This window comes from Cydia amplana, chromosome 24 (assembly GCF_948474715.1).
Source record: "Cydia amplana chromosome 24, ilCydAmpl1.1, whole genome shotgun sequence".
Classification (NCBI taxonomy): Eukaryota; Metazoa; Arthropoda; class Insecta; order Lepidoptera; family Tortricidae; genus Cydia; species Cydia amplana.
In genome coordinates, this window is record NC_086092.1 from 7,965,190 (window position 1) to 7,986,141 (window position 20,952).

The following is a 20,952-nucleotide window of genomic DNA, read 5'->3' on the forward strand; positions in this document are numbered from 1 at the left end:
TGGAGTTTATCATTTTTTCCCCACCTCAAAAAGTGCCTAGCGCCGCTAAAGAATTTTTCACTTCAATTATATATACAATTTCTATACCTACATAAAAATAAGAGGAGGATCAGTCTGTATTTGCTGCAAGGGCTAGTAATTGTATTTTTGACAAATTAATTTAAACTGGCTATTTTACTACCTATTGTTAAAAACGTAGACCTTGACAAAGCGTCGACGGCTATGGTCCAAATATAGCTTTTAAATTCCTTCGCGTCTCTTCAAGGTCACACTTAAAAAGTTCCCTTGGGAATAATCACAGGCCCCATACATTTATAACAAAAACTTAGGTATTTTTCTAAAGAAAAAATTTTCTCACTGGAGACAAACAATAGTAAGAAGAACTTTCTAGAGACAATCACTATTATTTAACTTAAAACCCAAAATAGCTACGAGTATGTTAGTCAATTTTAAAACATTTCTCAACGGAAAAACGTGCAATATAACCCTGATAAAAAACCCCCTTCACTTACCTCCCAAGGTCTGGCCGTCAAGAACGGACGCCATCGCCGCCACAATTAAAAAAAACAATTCCACTCCCGCCATTTCACACGTTAAAAAAACAAACGGAATCCACGGAACTTGGAACGAAAATTTTAAAATTCGGATTTGGAACACAACGACCGCGGACGCGGCATCCTCACGACTAGAGTTTGACATTTGTTGCACGTTCTACTAAACTTACCGGTTCTTTCATAGACATTCCATTTTCAACCTTATATTTTATTAAGGTTAAGATTCATTTCAGCTTGTGTTATAATTCTCAACCGGTTCGCTTAATCAGTTATTCACTTTCCCTTGCTTATTCGTTTTTTAACCTTATGTACATGTGTTAAGGTGTATTTTCGATTGTGTTGTTGAGTAAATGTAAAAGTATGCCCATTTGAGCTGAACATATCTCTTTGTGCAAGCAACTTTGCAATTTCTTTGTACAAAAAATTATATAATAATGATGCGTTGGACTTTCGGATACGTTGTTAGCTTAGGTAAGAGAAAATTTTAGGTAGCAGGTTCGAATCTAGGTGGAATATCGTTTTGACTCGGTCAATGACCTCATGTCATTGTTGTTTTGTAACAGTGGTTTCCTTACCTGCGGTTTGGTCTGGAGCGACTGTTTAGTCATAATGTCGTTAGGTCTGACGTCAGAGCCTGTTTGTACCTAGGTACAGTCGCCATCAGATATATCGGAGCGGCCGAGGTGCTCACAATATCTGAACACGCACTCTAACGCTTTGAAAATAGGCGTGTTCAGATATATGTGAGCACCTTGGCCGCTCCGATGTATTTGATGGCGACTGTACACAAGGTATGTAAGTACAGTCTGCATTAATATAATTGGTCAAACCAATTTGTCAGTAAATAAGAACAAAAAAAACTATACTTACTCATTCTTTTCTTTTGGGTGCTAATCTAGTACTAGTGTAAGACAAAGATAGTATGATTCTCTCTATGTTTGAAATAAGACAGTCCTTTGACGAACTATAGTAGCGGACGAAACAGATATTGTGATTTAAAAAAAAGTTACTGTTTTCCTTATTCAGAAGTTTATCAACCTCTCGTGCATTCAGACATCGTTTAACCCGTTTAAGACATTTAATAGCATTCGCTATGCTCGTAATATTGCTGCGTGACGGAGCAATTTTTAAGGATTTCGTTGCCTGTTCCATTTTCGAAAACTTTTGGCTGTGGCGGCGATTCCAGTATTCGATGCGGATGGCACGCCTATCGTGTCATACGCCACACGTTACAAACATTGATGACACACCTGTCGTGCCATCCGCATCGAAACGGTTTTAAACAAGTTTTGACAGATAAATGAATTTATGTTTCGTTTTTAGGGTTCCGTACCTCAAAACGAAAAACGGAATCCTTATAGGATCACTTTGTTGGCCGTCTGTCCGTCTGTCCGTCCGTCTGTCTGTCAAGACCCTTTATCTCGGAAACGCGTGGAGGAGTTGAGTTGAAATTAAAACCATATAGGTAAGTACTCAGGTCTACAATGGGGATCTATACAGTACAGGAAAACGTACAGTTGAGAACAGGGATGATGCGAACATCCGCATCCGCATCCGCAACCGCGGAACTTCCGCATTATTTTCAACATCCGCATCCGCATCCGCATCCGCATAAAATCGATGCGGAGCTTATGCGGATGCGGATGTCGAACAAGTCGGTACAGGAACGTCTTAGCGGCGGCGTAAATGCTAGATAATTTCATAATTACCTATAACGAAATCGTCTAGATCCAAAGTCAGCCAAGTTACTGTTTATTAAATATAACGCACCTATATTCTTGTTCAAATACTAAACGTTTCGTTTTTTTTTTAAATAAAAAAATACTAAAAATGTAATATTTGACGTTTTCTAAGTACCTAATCTTGACATTCGCATCCGCATCCGCATCCGCGGATGTCAAAAAATCGGCATCCGCAACATCCCTGGTTGAGAACTACCAAATATCTAAGTGGTGAAGATGGAAATGTTGTCGCGTAGAAAAATTGTAAACCCGACAAGATATCCTCCAGACTGAGCATAGCGCTACCCCCTCTGCCACAAATATACGGTAGTTTTACTCCATTTTGGAGTCAAAGTGTCCGTGTCTTTGAACGGACCAATCACGGCACGGGACTCGCTCACCTCGTCCCCCGCACCCCAGTATTTTTGGCAGCATCGGTTTCATGAAATAATTGCTATAATAATGTAGAGCGCAGTTTTTCGAAATGGTTCGCCTCTACATACCTACATTTATTTAGTTTTTACTAGTTTAGTTTAAAATAAAACGATGTCACTTACCTATTTATTAATTTTAATTTCACAATAAAATTGCACATCGAGACAATTAAAATATAAGTAAAAAGTAGTAAATATAAAACGGGAGATCAAATCAGCAGTGATTAAGATTAAGTTAATTAATTAAAGTTAAATGCAAGAAAATGGCGAGATAAGTAGTCACAGAGCTCACAGACCTAGTGTAAGGCCTGAATGGACGCTCGAAGCGGAGCGTTCGGCGGGGCGTGTAGCGTGGCGTCGGGCTCACGCGTGATGTGAGCAGCGTGCACTAAGGCCGCTCGCCCCGCCCCGCTGCACGCACAACTCGAGCGTCCACTCAGGCCTTACACTTAAGGTTTTAATGCTAAGTTAATCAGCTTATGATCGTCGTTTGTCCCTCTCTATGGCATAACGACAGATAGGGAGAAAAGACGATCATCGACTGATTAAGTAACAAGCCGATATAAGTCTAGTGAAACTAACCGTAAATCATTCAAAACTGTTAAGTCTCATTTTATTTAAGTCTTTGCTTTAGGCGATCCTAATCATTAGGTTATCTAAAATCTGCTAAAAGCTTCTAAATGTAAATATAATATATATCTTAGTCTAAGATTTTGATAAATTACAGGAAGTTACCTACGCAATAATTTTTTCACTCCAGGCCGGAACAATGGCGTTTTTACATGGGGTGGTACATTTTATAATCAAGACTGCAATGCTGCAATCAACCTCCCCGCAACACCTGATTTTGCCTGGCGCGGAGAGGGCAACCAACAAGTAACAATTGTTTGCTAGATTTTATTTTTTTGTTTTTGTATACCTTGCCGGTGGCAAGCATACGGTTCGCCTGATGGTAAGGCAGTCACCGTAGCCTATCTATAGACGCCTGCAAGATTTATGAATTACGCCAAAGATAACAACAATGTTATCTTCTAATGGCTTAAGGAGTCTTCAGAAGTCGATATAGTTGTTAGAGTTAGACCAAGAAAAGTCTGCAGCGATTTTGATAGCCCACGCAGTGCAAGTGTCATTTTAAACGTCAAACTTCTATGACTTTATGACGTGTAAATAACACTTGCACTGCGTGGGCTATTAAAATCGCTGCAGACTTTTCTTGGTCTAACTCTATTGGTGTTGGGGCTGATGATGCTCCTAAGCCAGTTGGCGGTGAACTGCACGTTGTGGTAGATCCCGGGCTGGTGGTCCACTCCGCAGCCGAACCCTGCTGATGTGATGCCGGCCAGACACCTTCCGCTGTCCAGGACTATTAGGGAACCTGAGTTACTTGAGTGGCAATAATTAACTTTGAAGTTCAGATGACTATATCTCTGTTGATGTGTTTCTTATTAGATAGTCCCTTCAGATATCCCTCTTTCTCACTCACTCTCACTCTTCCCTCTCTATCATCTTAGCATCCCAGTTGCATTTTCAACTACTGCTTTTGAGGATTGCTATAAATAGTATCTTCCATCGTTGAGCAATTTTAGAAGGCAGTCGGAGACTAGATGATTTGCATAGTGTCTTTAATAGCAATTGAGAGTCTGACGCTGGATATTATGCAAAAAATCCATTTTGGAGAGAATTCTTTCTAGTTTTTGGGACCTTGTGTCAAGATCTGGTTATTCGTGAAGAATCTTCAGAAGTCGATATAGTTGTTATTGGTGTTGGGGCTGATGATGCTCCTAAGCCAGTTGGCGGTGAACTGCACGTTGTGGTAGATCCCAGGCTGGTGGTCCACTCCGCAGCCGAATCCTGCTGATGTGATGCCGGCCAGATAGTATCTCCCGCTGTCCATGACTATTAAAGGGCCGCCTGAGTCACCTGAACAGAACAAGTAAAACGTATAAACTGACATAATCGTTCTCATTGGAGTTGAAATTGGCCGGTTCGGCTTTTAGAAGGAAAACATCCTGAGAAAACCGGTCCAATTTCAATAAGGCCTAGTTTCCCCTTTGGGTTGGACTGTCAGTACCCCTAGTGTAAATTTCATTCGATAGCGTGACGTGACGTATGCGTTTGCGTTAAGCGTCATTTCGTATATAGGATTTTGAGTTTCCAAAGCGTCCCGCTTCGCACGCTGTTCAAAATCCCATACAAAAAAAGACAACGCAAACGCGAACGCTCGTCACGCTATCGAACGAGCACTAGGGGTTCTGGTAGTAACAGTCGCTCTGAAAAATTTGGATATTTGTTAGATAGATTACGTTGCCTTGGGGTTTTTTATGATGCAACCAGCGGCGGCAGCACTGTCACCATGCCTGTCACGTTTTAACAAGTATATAAGTGCGAAAGTCACGGGCGTATTGACAGGCGATGAAAATGGAACCATGCTGCCATCAGGAAAACGATAAGAAGAAGAGACAGTAACAATTAATTGGTGTTACCTAAGCAAGCATCTTGGTGGCCATCCGAATGTCCCGCGCAGATCATCTCAGAATGAATTTCAACTGTGATCTGCTTTCGCTGATGCCAGTTAATGCACTGCTCTGTACCTGCAAGGGTACATAATTTGGGCATTAGTACAACAACAGCAAATACATTCCCAAGTTTTATATTACTGGTTTAAGATATAGGTAAGTACACTAAGTATAATTATCATTAAGGCTCACTTGCACCTTTCCACTAACCCGGGGTTAACCGGTTAAACCTGGAGTTAGTTATGGTTACCAGTACAATACTGGTTTGACTGTTTAACCGCTTAACTCCGGGTTAGTGGGATGGTGCAAGTGGGCCTAGGCGTCAGGTTAGGTTACCTAAATAGTCTGAGTTAGGGCCACTTGCACCATTCACTAACCCGGGGTTAACCGGTTAAACCTGGAGTTAACATGGTTACCAGTGCAATTTGACACTGGGTTAACGGTTTAACCAGTTAACCCCGGGTTAGTGGGATGGTGCAAGTGGCGCTTATGGTTTTAAGTTATCCAGTCAAGCCACTAGGTTATGTGGCGCTAGTAAACAATGTGTACTTATTTATTAAGTGCCAGTTGCACCATCCGTACTTGACAGACTGATCAACGTCACCCGGACGCCGCGGCGGTTTACTATGAAATTCTTCATACAATAAAATTTAGCGCACTCTTTAACGAAGACAAAAGTTTGGTGCAACCGACCTTAAAGTGTAAGGCCTGAGTGGACGCTCGAGTTGGGCGTGCGGCGGGGCGGGGCGTGCGGCGTGCATGTTAAACAAAAGCAAGCGTATAGGAGCGGCCTTAGTGCACGCTGCTCACATCACGCGTGAGCCCACAACCACGCTGCACGCCCCGCCGAACGCTCCGCTTCGAGCGTCCACTCAGGCCTTACACTATTAAGGCTTACACTTACACTAAGTCAGGCAAAGATGACGGGTAAATATTCAAAATCGAAGGGAAGGGAATAGACGGGAGGCCTTTGCCCAGCATTGGCAATAAAAACACTTACTCAATATAGGCACCGTCGCTGACCGAAGCAAATTCGTCCCAGTATGTCCATTACTAGTATCCGTCTTGCCCCATCCAGCGATCACTCCACTCTTGCCCCTCAGTTCCATGGTAGCTTCCGGCAGACAGATGGGCAGTATGTGGCTGGCGTACGCGATTGGTCGAGAGAGCTTGAGCAAAGCGATGTCGTAGCGGTCTGGCTGCGTCATTCGGAACTGGAAGAGCGGGTGGAGAATTTTTTGGATGACCCTGGAAATCAAACATCAAACATTTATTCAGCAAAGCTACAGGGGCACTTTTACATGTCAAATAATTACAAGCAATAAAAATAACCAAAATTACAAAAAAACAATTACAAATATGAAATCGATTAAATACCTATAAGATACCTTTATTATAGGATGTATACAGTCTCTTATTGTCGAAAACACAAAAAAATACTATAGATACTTAATATAATAATAAAATAAAAAGAACTCACAAATACTAAAATTCTTTAGAGATTTAAAAGTCTCTAAGTGTCAGAGATAGAATAGAATATAAGAAAATAAATAAAACAATTTGATTAGGTACATCAAGTTTGGATTTTTGATAAATGTTATTTCAAAACCGCATCAAAAACAGGATGTTGACTTTCTAGTGATCCATTTGATTTTGGCAGCTCTAGTTGCCAGCAGTCAGCCTAAAGGACGACTCACGTTAGACCGGGCCGTCTCCAGGCCGGAGCTTCCAGCGCTTCGTTTTCTATGGAAATCATCACGTGATCACCCGTCATCTTTCATAGAAAAGTAAGCGCCGGAAGCTCCGGCCTGGTCTAACGTGAGTTATCCTTTACGTAATTAATAGAGTTCACTAAAAAGCTTCTATACACACGTAAATGCTCTGGTGCGCGTAGTTTAAAGATGGTTTACCTCTAAGAATCTTTGCTGTGTGGCAGTATTAAGAATCATGCTAGACCGGGCCGTGCCCGGGCCGAGGCGTGATACATGTCATTTTCTTTGGTCTATGACGGCTGATCGGTGATCACATGGTCCTTTACATAGAAAACGAAGCGCCGGAAGCAATGCCGCTGTTGCAGGTGTCCATGAGCGACGTTAATTGCTTACCATAAGGCGATTTGTCTGCTCGCTTGCCACCTCATCATCTCCCTCGCGTTATCCTCGCATGAAAAATACGTCATAAAAAAATCTTAGATGCACTTTAAAAGTAAGTACTATTACTTACCCGACTTTCCTGGCAGTATTGGATCCAGCAGTGGTGTCCAAGGCTCCGAGCCACACCGCGATGTCTCTTGGATGCGCACGCGACACGCAATGTGCTGCTGTCGCCACGAACCAGTGGGACACTGAAATGAAACCATAAAAGGAAACCATTAGCAAAGAAATATAAGAAAGAAGTCCGCGCTGGCGATGGTTTCCAGCAGCGGTCGCGGCACACGCACCACGAACGAGGTGAAGTGCACGTAATGGCGCCATCGCAGCTATATGCAGATATTAGTGTAAGGCCTGAGTGGACGCTCGAAGCGGAGCGTTCGGCGGGGCGTGCAGCGTGGCTGTGGGCTCACGCGTGATGTGAGCAGCGTGCACTAAGGCCGCTCCTATACGTGCGCATTTGTTTAACATGCATGCCGCACGCCCCGCCCCGCTGCACGCGTAACAAGTTACGATAAATTCCATCGTAACTTGAGAAACGAGTACAGACTTGTAAATACGCATCAGACTAAATCGATTTTTTACAAAAATAGCATTTTTTCCATGTCAATCAAGATTTATAACAATATTCCGGATGTATTTAGGAACCTTGACAATACTAGATTTAAAAAAGCACTTAATGAATGGCTACTGAGCAAAATGTTTTATTACCCACGTGACTTTTTAAATAATAATGGCAAATTATAAAATATTAGTGAATAATGACTAAGTTGACATATTAAGATGTAACGTAATGACACAAAACTGGGGACTTTATTGTATAAAATAGTGTGTTAGGTATATGTTTACTTATACTGTAAATAACTTGACTGCATGTAGTTAGTGCATGATATTAAATATTGTACACCATAAATATGGTAGACTGCGGAAAAGGATTTATTATCATTAACATCTTTATATTTTTTACCTGTGGTCTGACAATAAATAATTTATACAGTGAAACCTGGTTAAGTGGGACCTGGATAAGTGAGAAACCTCTATAGCTGGGACTCATGGTGCGGTCCCGACACTTTAGCACTGAATTACCTCTGTTAGTGAGATAAAACGAACCTCTATAACTGGGATTAGCTGTTGTGATTTTATAGTCACATTTACCTCTATAAGTGAGACATAGAGTGTATTCTACCTCTTTTACTGAGACTATATGTATAAGATTACATTTTCCTAATTGTTTTTTTAGAATTGTATAGGAATTGACCTCTGTATCTGAGATAACGTCAATCTATGACCTCTCTAACTTGGACTTTATTGATCAATTTCCGTATTCTTACTAACTCTTAGTCTATGCACAAATTCCGCATTTGCTTAATTGTGTCTAAACGACTTCAAGTTTTATTTAGTTACTTTATGTGCTTAGTTAAAACTATCGAAACGAAAGCTGAAATCTTGATAAGTAACACGAATAAACAGATTTTCATTTAATACATTTCTAAGACGCAATGAAGTCCGTATCAAATTAAATTGAAAAAAAACTATCCTTTGGAGAATCATTCAAAATAAATTCAAAAAAATATTTAAACAGACTTATAAAATATTTAGGGACAAGGATTATTTTACCTTATTTATTTTTAAAGATATTTACAAAATACCTTATTAACCACCTCTATATCTGAAATATATCCTCTATTCTCACCTCTATTAATGGGACCCTCTGTAAATGAGACAGACATTTATTTGTACCTGGCTAACTGAGAGCCTGGGTAAGTGAAATACCTCTTTAAGTGAGACAAATCTGCTCGTCCCTTGAGGTCTCACTTATCCAGGTTTCACTGTATTACTATTTCTAAAAAAAAACAAGAGCGTCCACTACCTTACACAAGACTTATGGTGCTTATAAAATGTGTCTAACATAAACTAACCTAGAACACCTCCACACTGAAACTCGGAGATCCTGACATGCGCCTGCCACGGAAACTCGGCGAACCTCGCCTCTCGTCCGCCAATGATCCTCTTCTGCAGAATACGGGTGGACGGAAGACCGCAGTCCAACTGGAATTCAGAAAAGAAAATTAATACACTTTTCATCTGTTTAATGGCAACCATCGATAGGTACCAATACTAATTGTTTTACCAAAGAATTCCCAAGGCCGTCTACGGTCTACGTCATTAGGTCAGCTAAATGTCATCGTCATAATCTCTTACATAAGTACACCAAATTTCAGCTCGATTGGATTGGTATCCAACATGCTCCACCATCCATGGACCATCTGGATTGGATTGGCACAAGTAGTCGAAAAAATTTGGAAATTTTGATGACAACATACATACGTACCTATTTAAGTATATAGACTCTAACCACGCTTATTTTGCACCGGCTGACCGCCGACAGTAACAATCTATACATTGTAAATACAGTCAATAGGGTATTTGACTATTAGTCAAATCAGTTTCGTTTTTCAAAATGTCAAAACGATTTTGCTTTATGAAATTTATATGAAACACTAGCATGTGACGTCACTATCAAATTGTGTACTCTTTATAGTTTTATACGAGTTTTAAAATAGAAATCGTGTCTAAAAATAACTGCTGGCTACGTATTTCTATTAATCTTCTTGTGCTTTATTTCATACATTGTGTAAAATAATTTATTTTAAATACAGTCAAATACCCTATTACATGATGATCAGCTGATGATGGTCAGCTGGCGGAATTGGTAACGCATTGGACCGGCAATCCAAGGATGTGGGTTAGAGTCCCAATTTGGCCAGAGTTGATCATCGTTGATTTTTAATTGTGATTGACATCTGTATTTACAATTTATTGGGAGCCTTGGGTGTTCGCGAGGTCTATAGCTAATAGAGCCACTAATATACAATACTGCAAGTTTAAATAAAAGCTTATAAAAATACTAACCTTCAAATCAAGGGTGAACAGGCACCTGGGCAGGCTCGCTCCATCGTAGGCCATGTCTTTCGCCTCGGCTAGTCTGTGGCCATGATTAAGCCCATTTATAATAATAATAATAAAAACCTGAGTACTATCGTCGTCTACCCTCCTCCGGAAAACATTGTTGGGGACCACACTGCGCTGCGGCACGCGCAGGCGCGGCGGCGCCTTGTACCGCCATTCTGATGACGTCATGCTGGAACTGACCAAATTAATCGTTTAATCAGAGATTTGTATTATAAATAGATTGATAAGATATAGTAATACCATATCAATCAAAATAACCTAACCTAACAAATAGTTTCATCAGAATCGGCCTACTGTTACGCTCATTATAATTCATATGATATTAGGTTTAGGTTTAAAGAATTTATTACTCATAAGAATATTACAATTCACTTACATGAGTTAACATTACTTACTTATACTAAGAAGTAAGAGTTAATTATCTTGACGAGTACATTTTTATTAGTTATATAATATTAATATTATGTGCAAATGTATTAAGTGTTTGCAAAATATATACAGGAAAATATATATGTAGGTAGGTAGACATTTTTATTGTTTTGCCCGCAGCGACTTACACAAGTAAGTACGCGAGCACCTTATTAGTTTTATCAGCTGCGCGAGCGCAGGCGCGAGGTCTCAGGCTAACCAGAACTGCAGATCGCGGGATGGGTAGCGACTATGTGTAATTAGAGATCATGGTTACTAAGCTAGCTCGGGCGCGCCATTAACTTGCCCGCGCTCGGCAGGCGATCAGAATAGTACATAGCGATAACAACTATTCGATATTAAACTTTCGTGAGACATATTTTAAACTGTTTAGACGACAACGGTTGCACGAGTTGCAGTCGCCGCGAGCACTCAAGCCTGAAGAAGGACCCCCGAAGAGCCCGAAACATGTCGCCAACAGCGACTAAAAATTCAAGTGAGTGTTCAACGGCACTTAAAACGAAATCACTCATCTGTTCATTCCTTCATTTCTCATTCTCATTCTTCACCACACACACACACACACACGCACACACACATACTACACTTCACAATCACAAAACACACAAACACCATATCCCGACTAGAACAATTACACACCTGGAAACAAAGTGTATACCGATAGCGCCGCGTTTCCAGAAGCAAAACACTACCTTAAAAAAAAAACCGTTGTCGTCTAAACAGTTTGATATGATATTACTTACAACGCATCTCCACGAGTATATTATGTAAAGAGCGAGATATTATTTCTCTCGTTCTTACCTCTCTTTCTCCCTGACGCAGCACGTCAGCAGCCAGCCGCCGCCGCAGCCGCGTGCGCGCGCGCCGCCTCGCAGCCAACACGTCAAGGCTAAAGTGCATGGTCGGGCTTCACCGCCCACGCTACACGAGGCGGGGTAGCCGAGGAGAGAGATCATGCGGCTGGTGAGAGCTGAAAGGCATATACAGAAGATAGTTGAACATATTTAAACTTGTCAGTAAATAAGAACAAAAAAAGCGGCCAAGTGCGAGTCGGACTCGCGCACGGAGGGTTCCGCACCATCAACAAAAAATAGATCAAAACAAGCAAAAAACGGTCACCCATCCAAGTACTGACCCCGCCCGACGTTGCTTAACTTCGGTCAAAAATCACGTTTGTTGTATGGGAGCCCCACTTAAATCTTTATTTTGTTCTATTTTTAGTATTTGTTGTTATAGCGGCAACGGAAATACATCATCTGTGAAAATCTCAACTGTCTAGCTATCACGGTTCGTGAGATACAGCCTGGTGACAGACGGACGGACGGACAGCGGAGTAATAGGGTCCCGTTTTTACCCTTTGGGTACGGAACCCTAAAAACCTATACTCATTCTTGTCTTTTCGGTGTTAGTACTAGTGTAAAGTGTCATTCTATAGAACGTGCTAAATATGTAAACAAAAGTCACTAGTAAATTCATATTTTTTGACAGTTTCAAAATGGCGGTTTGTTTACATAGTTAGCAAGTTCTATAGAATGACACTATAAGACAAAGATAGTAGGATTCTCTCTGTCTATATTTAAAATGAGACAGTCCTTTGACAAACTAGAGTAGCTTAATGAAATTGTGTCATTCTCGCGTTTTCAGTCGAAATATTCTTCACAAGTTTTGCTTCTATCGATAACACTATCGAGAGCCGTTCGCGTTGTCTAAACAAAACTACAATGCATGTTTTGTTTCGTAGTATATAGTTTAGAGCAAGTTTCGTCCAAATACAATGTTATCATTAGTCTTTGAAGTTTTAAGGATGACTCACGTTAGACCGGGCCGGGTTCGGCCCGGTGCTTCCGGCGCTGCCTTTTCTATGGAAAGCATCACATCACCTGTCATCTGTCATAGAAAATTAAACGCCGGAAGATCCGGCCCGGTCCCGGCCCGGTCTAACGTGAGTCATCCTTTATATGGCGCTTTGAATACAAAATGATTCCCCCCCGAATCCTTCGTGTACCTGAACAAAATCTTGCCATATTGTAATGTCATTTATGATTTGATCGAAACGAATGTGCTAAACTTTTACATAATAATAGTATTAATGTAATTGAGAAACTAAAAAAAATACATATGGAACATTAAATAAAATAATAATATAAACTATTTATAAATAAACTTAAAATAAACGCCTTATAAATAAAAAACGGCCTCCAAGTCACTGCCGATGGCCAACGGGCAACGTGCCTAGCAGGCTGGCCGCATTGCCACGTTGAATCGCAATGCTAATGCGTTGAGCAAAATATCCTCTGGCCCCTTGTGGCGTCTATAAGGCGAGCCGCTAAGGCCTTGTATATCTGGCGCGCAGTTGGCCCCCACGGCCCCAGCGTTTCGACCCCAAACGCCTCAAAAATATAACTACCGCTAACTTTTACCGATGAGATAGTAAAGAAAAAAAAAAACTTACATTCAACAGCCCCAGCCCGTCCTGTAACATTCAAAATCATCAGCGGAATCAGCACCCTCGAGCTAAGCCGCCATTTTGTTTTCGTCCGCCATCTTGTAAACTCCAAAACGTTCCGTTTCTTGCATTCTCTATTCTCTTTTTGAAATCTAGATCTATTGTAGCGTCCATGATTTTTCTCGAGACTATTTCTGCATCCATGATTCTTTTTGAGCTTTTCATTTGTTTTGTAATATGTTTTTTGGAATTTGGTATGTGTTTGTGTGTGTGGAAGCCATGTTGTTTTCACCGCTGGCATGGTGTCGATGCGTGGGTGGTTGATGACATATCGTCGTTGTGATTGTTTGTTCTGAAATCCAGAGCAAATAAAGGTATTTAAAAAAGGCTAGTATTTAAACGATCAGCGAAAATTGCAACTCTAACCTAACCTTAAAAATAATCGCACAGCAAAAAAAAAACGAATTGCAGAGCAAAAACAGTATTATGTTGTATGATGGACTTTCAGACACCTACAGTATGAAAGACATCAACGCGTCGTTACATGCGCGTGAGTGTATTAAGACAAAAAATCGACAACCATGAACACTAAAAAGTTTACTCTCGGCCCGATTCGACCTTTAAGATACGTCAAATATTAGGTTTAGATACGCTATGGATTATGTCAGTGTCAAAAATGACGTTTTTGTTTGAAGAAACGTCACTTTTAACATATCGTATCTAAACCTAATATTTGACGTAAGTACCTATCTTAAAGTTCGAATCGGGCAGTTATACCTAATTAAAGGATCTATGGTCGCTTTTCCCAGACCTAGTGCTTGTCTTGCAACCTATAGTCAGGAGAAACCTAACCCCGCGATTAAACGCGAAAGCCGCGCGCTCCGCTGCGCAGGTGGGACGACCTCTAATCGTAGTCTAATCAACGTAGCCCAGTCAATTAGTCCTTGGTTTGACTCTTTTTACAGGGCGGCCCAAAATCAACAAAATTGGCCACAGGGGTGTTCGATTCGTCGGTATTAAAAAAAAATACATGTACGTATTCTATGTTACTGTTAATACCTCGATATATTTTAATAAACATTAATTTTCTTTTTAATTGTGGGAGGATAGATTATAATCTTAAAATTATATAAACAATTGTCTATCACACTGAAAAAAAAATCGCATAGTAAATTGTTGCCATGTATAAGGGCATTTTACGTCAAAAATGTGACGGTTACATAAGAAGTGGCGTCCTCAATAATTTTCTACAGTTTCATATTGGACTGTAACTCTGGCCAATGTGGGATTAGAACCCCCATCTTTAAGGTCCTTCTACTCTCATTCCCCTGGAATCTCATTCCCCTGGCTATAGTTACATATTCGCAAATTCCCAAGAGATTCCGCTTAGCTGTTCTGGTTGTAGATGGAACTTGGCACGAGTTACACATCAGTCATCAAAAATGAGATGCTAAAACGGAATTTCCTGGGAATCTGCGAAAAGGTATGGCCAGGGGAATGAGGTTTTTATAGAATATCGTTTGTTAGATTTCCGGTCTAACACACTATACTAACGGTCCGGTTCGAACTTTAAGATACGTCAATTAATAGATCTAGAAACGAAATGGATTAGATGTGTCAGTGTCAAATGTGACATTTCTTCTAAAACGCGAACCGCGAAATTGAAACTCAGCTATCTACCTCTTTAGCGCTCGAATATGCAAGAGTGATGGAGAGGTTAGATAACAAAATTTCGACTTGCGTTTACGGTAGACCCTTAGATTGTGACTTATTGTGGGAGTGGCGCCCCCTAGGGGCTGTCCATAAATTACGTCATCTATTTTTGACGATTTCCCCCCCCCCCCCCTAAAATCATACAAGAACCATGTTTCGAATTACCCCGTTTCCTCCTACGTCATGCTACCATCATCCGATGTCCAGACCCCCCCCCCCCCCCCTAATTTGAAATGACGTAATTTATGATAGCCCCCTATGCAGAGTTTCGCGTAATATTCCCTATTCCGTATTCAAATTATTTGTATATAATTTCTTTCGATATGTATCTGGCATATAAAAACGCAGCTTAAATCCCCGTGTGACTCAAGCGGTGAAACTCAGCCATTAAATAACGTAAGATCACTCGTATAGAAAACATTCTTTTGTTTCTTCTTTAAACAATAAATTTCACTTCACAACCTTTTGTGATGGTAATTTTGGCTTTCGAAAAGCAATACTGGGACCGATTCGACAAGTTTTATGGCAGCTCATGACATGGCAATCGTAAATAGTTCGGATTCAGACTACACCAGTATGGTTGCAGCAGTACTGCAGCGCAATATTACTGCCGACTGCATTTCTGCCACTAATGTCAAACATCCAAGCAAATATATTAAGACCAATATCGTTAAACTAGAGACTATGCAGATCAGATTTTTAAAATTACTTGTCAACCATAAAATTAAACTCAAATGTAAAGGTAACTACAGACTACTATTTAAAATTTGCAATATTTTACCAGTTAGTTTAAAACATAAATACTTACTCGCGATCAATAACCATAGCTACCAAGAGTCTAACTCAGCGGATTCCTTAACACCAGTTAATCATACATACATCACAAAGGCTGTGACTACAGGCAAACTATCCGTTCCTAGAATTAATAACTACTACGGGGATAGAACACTTAGAAAAAGAATTCCATACTTACTCAATAGTTTGTCTGAAGCTATAAGACGCGAAAACAAGAAGTCCAAATTTAAATCTATGTTAAAAAAACATTACCATGACACATTGTAGTAATTAATTTACCTACTTTAAGTTACATTAAGTTACATATTAACCAGAGACTGATGACCCCACAGTCAAACTCATTGTTGAGTTTTGCGGGGCTATGATTATAGTTAAGAATATCACTGTACTTTATTAATTAAATAAATAAATAAAATAATATCATAATCCGTCAGCTGTCAACAATGATATTTATGGTCCAGAAATGTAATTTTAGACAAACCCATTACATTTGTAGAACAAACACACACACACACACTCTCTCTCCCTCTCTCTCACACACATAATTTTTTCTTTCCTTTTTTCTTTCTTTGAATTGCTTAATTTCTCTAACTATTACATTACATAGTAGAACAAATTAAATTATTTTTAGAAAATATTTTAACCAGGCAAATAATAATAATATTTTATTTGGCCAGGGGGCGCCATAAGCCTTCAGTATGTAGTGCATATACTTGGAAAAATTCGACCGATGCCGCTGTGGCCCGGTGGCCGAGTGGTAACAGGCACCTGCCGCGATAGCAGAGGACGCTGGTTCGATTCCAGTCTGGGGCACTAGAGGCTTGAGTCACTTTTTCTTAGTATATGACATTTATTTCAGTTTATAACTATTACATTCATTACCTATTCTATTATTTCTATTAGATTACTAGATTAGTCTTTACTCAACCTTCAGCTTACGAATTACGAATCCGGCTAGCACGTGACAGGCATAATATGTCTATCCTAGTGTGGGGCCACAGGACATTATTAATTTTTAAAAAGGTTTTTTTCTTTTAAATTTATATTATTCTTATTCTTATTCTTTCAAGAAATTCAAATCAGTAGGTATTGGGCTCCTATACGATGCAAACGGGAGATGATGATGATTGAAATCTAATAATTTATTCATTAAAGTGAGTGAATACGGTCATCAGTACGAGTAAGGCCTTGTTTACAGTATAATGAATATTTTTACTTTTTACGCTCTACATAACATTAATTGGGGCATTATCTATGAAAAGGGACCTTATTGTCGATGGCGCTTACACCGCACAACGTTGCGCGGCATTGTATTTATATCGGAGCATCGTTAATATGGCGTAAGCGCCACCGACAATAAGGTCCCTTTTAATAGATAACGTCACAATTTAGCTCTAATTTAAGCGTTCCGTTTCGAACTGGGCTGTCAAATTAGAACCTCTCGGTTGCTATTCTAAATTGTTTTTTAGAGTTTATGACATCATGCTTTATGTGACATTAGAAAAACAACACGTAAAGTCCCTCTTGTATGTTGCTGTTAGAGTCTGTGAGAAGAGTCGTGAAATGTAGGGGAGCCCATACATTCTATGACTCTCCTCTTTCCGCATGGATTGAGATTTTGTATTTAAAATATACTATAACACAACATTTTCAGAAAATTTAATATTTTTAAGATATGAGAGCCAATAAGCTAGAAGGGTTGCAACTGCGTTGCTGGCATTTAAGATGGGATGGGAGTATGTTCTTGTATTGAAGGTCGTATCGGTAATTTAAATATTTTAAATGTTATGAAGAACAAGCAAAAATTGTTGTAAATGTAAAGTAATTTATAAGAATGCGTTTTTGCCTGTACACTACTAGTTGCAAGATACATTATATTTAAGTATTTTACATATGTATTTATTATATTAAACCATTTTATTATTGATATTTAGCAAACCTTTGTGGATCTTTCTCTATTATTAACCTACTAAGTTAAAAACGATTATTAAAGTACAAATACCCGAAATATTGGCCAAGTGGTCGTCATAATATGAATTCTAATGAAAAATGTCGAATCGGTCCCTTATTAACAACCCTGTCTATAGATTTTCTCGGAAACTGAAACTGGGTGTATTCTTAGCCTACTCAATAAAGTAGGAAAAGCACAAGTTTTCTTCGAGACAAAGTGACGATTCTTCATAACAAAAACGCCCCGTTTGACACTGACACATGCGATCCCGTATCGTTAGCAGATTTTTGACGTACATCTTAAAGTTCGAATCAGGTCGTGTCCAACTCTAGCGGCCCGATTCTAATTTTAAGTTACGTCAAATATTACGTCTAGATACGATATGAATTTATTAGTTAACGTATAGTTCGAGTGTTACAGTTTGTCTAAGGATAAAAAGAGGGTTTTTTTACAGTAGTAACTTATAAAATGTTTTCAACTTTTATCAAGTTTTAAGCTTTGAAAGCTCTAAAAGTATAAAAGCTGTATCTGGGTCAAATACAAAGGCATCTTCAAAACATTTCCCCTGCACCCGATCGGCTCACCTTTCACTTTTATCCAACACTTTCACTACAATAATAAACTTTATTTTCGTATTTAACACTTAAGTATAAATTTAATTAAAAATAATGTTAACGATTTTTCTATTTTTTTTTCTTTACACTGGAAGAGTTAACAAATTAAAATCTTTATTTACCTATTTTTAAACAATTATAAACTTAATAATTATTAACACTTTTCAAATCATATTTAAACTGTCAAAAAAAAAACAACAAAAAAGTACCAAAAAAAACAATAATTATGATAATGCAGTAAAAATTTAAGATATTATATGTTTTTAAACTATACGATTAAAGTCTCCACATTTATGAAGCAAAAAAGTTTTTTTTTACGCGCGCGCCGTGAATCCGGCCCAAAGCCTGTCGCACAACTGCAGTTTCTCTAAACCAGTCATAAAGCCGGAGACACACTTGCGACCGACGAAATTATACACCGTCCCACCAACTTACCTTTACAGCCGACAGAACGACGCTTTGACAATTTACATGCAAATTAGTATAAAGATTACATGTCAACGCGTTTTTGAGCTGCAAATATAAATTTGTGTTTGGAGGAAAAATTTAATAGTATGTTATGAATAGAGAGTGTATTTTCTTTTAGGCGCAGTTTTGAATTTTATTAGTAATTTATTTAATTTTATCAATGTCGTAGAAAGTAAAAACGGCCTTGAATATTCGGTGACTAATTTGGTGAATATTTATAAAGTAAAAGTTGTTTATTTCTTATATTTCATTTTTTGTTTTTAAGTAAATCATAAATCATAAAGTCATAAATCATTTATTTTACAAGTAGACATTAATGATAGGCGTTTTCATTAATATTTATTTTTCTCGTCTTTTAATTGGTTTAGTTACGTAAAATATCATTATTGAATTATTAATTTAGCTTTGGTTATTATGGTTAGTGAGAATAAATGTATTAAGGCAAACTCCTCCTCCTTTATTTATATTAATGCATTTTAACATTATAATTTAAAATAACTCTCCTTGCACATTCTATTGAATGGATTGATATCAACTAAAAAAACTCATATTTTCATAGATATTAGACGAATTTTCATGGGACTTTCATATACATATTATAAAACGACACAAGTCGTTGTTTGTAGTTCGTCCTCGTCTTGTGTACCTAAACTACATATTTAATACGTACCTGCTATTTTTTTATAGTAACTTGTAAAACCACCTAAATAAAAAAATAATTTTGTATCAAGCAGAAAAAGTCTGCGAACGATGCTTAAAAATAAGTTTACAATTTAAAAGTGGAAAAATTTACTGTCTGTGGGTGAGATTTAAACTCACGCTGGATCGCTAGCCCATTGCCATCTGAGCTACCAAGACAGCAAATATTTCCACCATATGTTCAAGTCTCACCCACAACATAAGCCATATTGAGCTTACTCAGGCACTAGGACGATTTGTGTAAAAGTGCCTCTTAATATTTATTTACAGTACATCTGGTGCTCCATTACAACACCCCGTGCTATAATAAGCACATTACGAAACTATCGAAAATTTAAACAGCCATAAAACGTTGTACGATACACACGTGCGAATAGGTAAATCGCAACTCATGTCGATTTAAAACACTCCCCACGGTTTTAAAATTCGCCGCTCGTTGCGAATTTCCAATTTTTCTCACTTGTTTGGTAAATAACTGAGCTCGAAAACAATAGAAAAGGTAATCACGGTTCATATCCCGGTCGATATAAGTCTAGTGAAATAAGTAACTATTATTTTATTATATAACTAACTTATTTAAGTACCTAGTGTGCCCGTGGCCGTATGACGGGCGAGGCTGCGCACGAGTCGACGCGTAATTTAATAGCTCTATTTCTTACAGCCTGCCTACTGTACGCCGTAACCCCTGATCGAAAGTTAGGAGTTATAATAGTAGTTTATGTGACTGTCACATAATGAAAGGCATTAAAATATGAATCTGGGTTTATGAAACGAGTCAAAAGTAAGTTTCATAAAATCAACACACGAGTTTTAATGCCTACAACTCCATATGTGTTTGAGCATTTTTTTTTTGAAGTGAAAACTTCTTTAGCGGCGCTGTGCACTTTTTGACGTGGGGAAAAAATGTTAAACTCGAGACAGCGTAAGACGATCACGTGACCGTAAGCTTTAAATGACCACTCATTTAGATGGCATTTAAATCAATAAAGAAAAAGTCAATGACGTTACATGAAAAACTGTTACATGTAATGTCATTGAGTTTTTCTTTATTGATTTAAATGCCATCTAGTGAGTTTCGATCTAACTGGTATTAATATAACTCGAGTACTAACGGTGATGTATTAGGGGTTTGAAGTAATGCGACGAAATAACGCTAGATGGCGTTAACCTCAATTATACCTAGTGCTGCAGACATTTTGCAATAGTGATTGAGTTTTCACTTCTGCCGGCATTCCCTGAGTGCAACCCGTTGTTTTTTTTTTTGACGAAGCATGTTGTGGATACTATTTTTGTGTGTAGCAATTATGACGAAGCCTGCGCTGTGGATTGATATTGTATTTAATTTGGATTATTTGTATATTCAATAATGTGCCTGATTATGAGTAGGCACAGTTATTGCAAACTTGGTAAATTTTATGTTACTTCCCTTCAGAATCACGAGCTCTTTATTGGATCCTTATAGGAGAAGAAAAGTGTCGTGATAGTTCCA

At 38.8% G+C, this 20,952-nt stretch overlaps 2 protein-coding genes across 3 annotated transcripts in view; both read right to left on the minus strand.

Moving 5' to 3' along the window:
- Positions 1-20,952, minus strand: part of LOC134659233 (probable chitinase 2) — a 97,999-nt gene that overhangs the window by 18,617 nt on the left and 58,430 nt on the right. Inside the window, exon 2 of one of the 2 annotated variants that reach the window (XM_063514870.1) lies at positions 513-593. In XM_063514870.1, the coding sequence (XP_063370940.1) occupies positions 513-585 (73 nt within the window). In that variant the 5' untranslated portion in view covers positions 586-593. Of the gene's footprint in view, positions 1-512; positions 727-20,952 lie in introns of those variants that run through there. The other variant, XM_063514869.1, reaches the window with a different exon arrangement.
- Positions 4,409-18,350, minus strand: LOC134659283 (serine protease 42). Its single transcript, XM_063514937.1, has 9 exons — positions 18,267-18,350; positions 13,230-13,575; positions 11,579-11,747; positions 10,406-10,523; positions 9,295-9,424; positions 7,449-7,569; positions 6,226-6,473; positions 5,193-5,300; positions 4,409-4,629 (listed from the first exon to the last, which is right to left on the minus strand). Exons 2-9 carry the CDS (start codon positions 13,522-13,524, stop codon positions 4,445-4,447), a joined length of 1,374 nt encoding a protein of 457 aa, XP_063371007.1. The 5' UTR covers positions 13,525-13,575; positions 18,267-18,350; the 3' UTR covers positions 4,409-4,444.